Genomic DNA, 2,941 nt, shown 5'->3' with positions numbered 1-2,941 from the left:
CTTCTTAAAACTCATTTTTATTCTTTGGCATTTACTTGAAGTGTTTTGATAATCTGTTTTTATTAATTAGTACTTTTGTTTGTCCTGTACAGCACTTTGGTGCAGTTTTATACCTGTTTTTAAAGTGCTATATAAATAAATTTGACATTGACATATGCCTTTAAGATGCTGGATTTTAAAATATAAACTGTTTTGTTTTGTTTTTTTTGGTAACTTAGAGTTTAGGTAGGCTTAAATTTTGAAACGAAGATTATACTGATGGGGGAAAAACGTTTTTTTTGTTTGTTTGTTTTTTTTCTAATACTGCCAGGAATTTCAATCTTACAAATGTAAAGAACAATCAGAGTCTAAACATCTTTAATAATACCTTCAGATCTTTAATTTGCTTTTCAGGAACTAAAATAGGCCCATTAATGGTTATCTTGTTAAAACATTTATTTGAATAAATTCTTCCTAACATGTGTTTTAAAAAATATAATAATAATTTGTTTATTTATTTCTACTCCCTTTTCCCCAAAACAATTTGCTATCTTTGCGCATCTCTAAGGAATATTCCTAAGATGGTTTTTCTTTTCCTCATCATAGCCTCCTATGTTGATAAATGCCTCTAAGTTTGGTGAAAGCCTCCATATTTACCGAAGAACAGAGACAGGACGGTCCGGTTGCGCGCTGAGGGCAGACCGGAGGGGCCCCTGGCCAGTAGCCTGCTCAGCGCGCGCGCGTTCGGCTGAACCGGCTCGTGCACAGGTTGGTAGACTCCATCCCAGTAGCGCGCGGGCACGAGGCGCAGGAGATGAGAACCTGTGAGGAACACAGAGTCAGTGAGCGTGCGTGGGGAAGCAGGGCGGTCATCCTGAGCGCAGGGACCCACCGACGGCTCCGCGCTCCGGATGCGCCAAACTGTTGTACCAGCCGTCAAAGCGAGGCACCTCCCAGCTTCTTTCACCTTGAGAATCTGCAGCCAAAGCAAAAGCAGATTTACGAACTGCATCTATTTTATAGTTCAAATAATAAAAAGCTGCAGCGCTTCACTTACCCTCACAAAGAAAGAACACCAGGCCAGCAGCTGCACACACTCTGCTCAGCCATTTACGCAAACCCATTGATGCGAGAGGCGCTTCTTACCTCAGGATGAAGCCAAGAGGAAAGAAGGACTTCTAAAAAGTGAAGACTACGTGCAGGTAACTGAACACTGCACTCATATCAACATTTCCATGATAAATAATCTACTTATTTAGAAGATTAACAAATAATATTTATTATTCTGCATTGCAATGAGTAGCTGGATGTGAGGTTCTATTATAAAGCTCAATAAAACACTGAAAAGCTAAACAATCATGAAGCTGAATAAAAGGAAGAGTCTCACCCACTGCAGAGGCAGAGATCCTCACCAGCTGAGAGATCATGCAACACTTGCAGCCTTCACCTGTTGCTCACCTCATGCATATGTGACCTATTCCCCCCCAAAATAATGGCCATACATGTCAGGGTCACTCCTCTTTTTCCACAGCCTTCCAGTCATCGCTTTCTTCATCTCCTCCTCCTCCTGTGACAGGAGGGGTCCACATGTATAAAGGAAGAGAACATTTCCAGCGACAGACTTCACGCCTTTCTTCTTCACTCCTTTTCCTGCACATCTCAGGTAAGACTGCATCTTTTTTTTTTAAATAAAAGATAATATTTCATGTTTTATTTTATTTTATTTTTTACATTAAAGGATGTTGCAATCATTCCAGCAGCAGATGGAGCTATTATCCTCTGCCTTTTAGAGTTCTGTGTTTTTGCAAGTTGCACACATAGCAAGCAGTTACTCCGTAAACTCAAACGCTTCAGGTTGAATAATGAGTTGCGCCTCAGGGTGATAGTTTCCTTATCAGTTGTAAGAAAAACGGTTATCTCTGCACCTGGGGGAAAGTGAGAAGCTGCTCTCTAACACTAGCTCCTCTGTTTGGCCACCTAGTCTCGGCTGAATCCTTAGATCAGAAGCTAAGATGACTTTCTACGACGACATTTACCCGTTCTACCCGCAACAAAGGACTGCCTTCATCATCAGCGGCCGATTGCTCGCCATTATTCTGGTCTTCCTCATCCTGGCAGTCAGTCTTCTTCTCATCCTGCCTGGAATACGAGGAAGGGCGGTGAGTGAAAGCAGTAGCCTTTGTTTACGGAGATGAAGCAGGAGCATTAAAAATTAAATGCTTTTCTATTGTATTAATCTTCTTCATACCTGTTTTTAATCCAGCGGGTCTTCTGGATGTTCAGGATACTCATCAGCTTGTTCATAGGTGTGGTTATAGTGGGTAGGTTGTGTATTAACTTTTAAATCTATGCAAATGTTTAATTCTTCTTTATCACACATCATTAATTATCTTCTTATCTTTTTTGTGCAGCTCTGAACTTCACTAACAGCTGGGCCGAGGCCAGGATGACCACAAACGCTACCTACAAGTCCTTCAGTAATGCCGTCATCCAGGCTGAGGTCGGCCTGCATGTTGGGCTGTACGGCATAAACGTGACGCTTAGAGGTGAGTCACTCTTACTGCCAGTGTGTCGGACGCTTTCATGGCTTAACCAGCCCCAGTCTTTGTTTTCAATGGCCACCTGCACTATTAGATTGTTCAAAAGAAAATCCTTTGCAGGACGCAAATGAATTCTAGCTGGATGCATGTTGCACATAGCATAATAAAAAGACTGCACACACTCCTGCTATTATACAAAATTCTCAATAGGTATTTAAAGTTGTTAAATGCCACCTTAAACACACAAGAACTATCCTGGATGTTAAAAATGCAAAAATATATATATGACTAAATTAAATGTTGTTGGTCTTCTGTGTTGCATTATTTAATGCATGGGCCTGCATATTTGTCTATGATCATTTGTTTTACTGTAAAAATGTTTTTCTTTAATAGTGTTGATAGTTTCTTCTCCAGGGCAGGGG

At 40.9% G+C, this 2,941-nt stretch overlaps 2 protein-coding genes across 2 annotated transcripts in view; one reads left to right on the top strand and one right to left on the bottom strand.

Annotated features, from left to right (window-relative positions):
• LOC107087407 (dual oxidase 1-like) overlaps positions 1-1,103 on the bottom strand; it is an 8,181-nt gene extending 7,078 nt beyond the window's left edge. Inside the window, exons 1-3 of the mRNA XM_015378976.1 lie at positions 1,037-1,103; positions 872-955; positions 637-801 (exon numbers count right to left, since the gene is read on the bottom strand). Coding sequence (XP_015234462.1) covers positions 637-801; positions 872-955; positions 1,037-1,103 — 316 coding nt within the window. The remainder of the gene's footprint in view (positions 1-636; positions 802-871; positions 956-1,036) is intronic.
• Positions 1,104-1,431: 328 nt separating this feature from the next.
• Positions 1,432-2,941, top strand: part of duoxa2 (dual oxidase maturation factor 2) — a 7,801-nt gene continuing 6,291 nt past the window's right edge. Inside the window, exons 1-4 of the mRNA XM_015378966.1 lie at positions 1,432-1,642; positions 1,961-2,138; positions 2,243-2,300; positions 2,391-2,525. Coding sequence (XP_015234452.1) covers positions 1,992-2,138; positions 2,243-2,300; positions 2,391-2,525 — 340 coding nt within the window. The 5' untranslated portion in view covers positions 1,432-1,642; positions 1,961-1,991. The remainder of the gene's footprint in view (positions 1,643-1,960; positions 2,139-2,242; positions 2,301-2,390; positions 2,526-2,941) is intronic.

The sequence above is a fragment of the Cyprinodon variegatus genome, unplaced genomic scaffold (assembly GCF_000732505.1).
Source record: "Cyprinodon variegatus isolate N-32 unplaced genomic scaffold, C_variegatus-1.0 Scaffold183, whole genome shotgun sequence".
NCBI lineage: Eukaryota > Metazoa > Chordata > Actinopteri > Cyprinodontiformes > Cyprinodontidae > Cyprinodon > Cyprinodon variegatus.
This window is presented reverse-complemented; position numbering and strand designations above follow the sequence as displayed.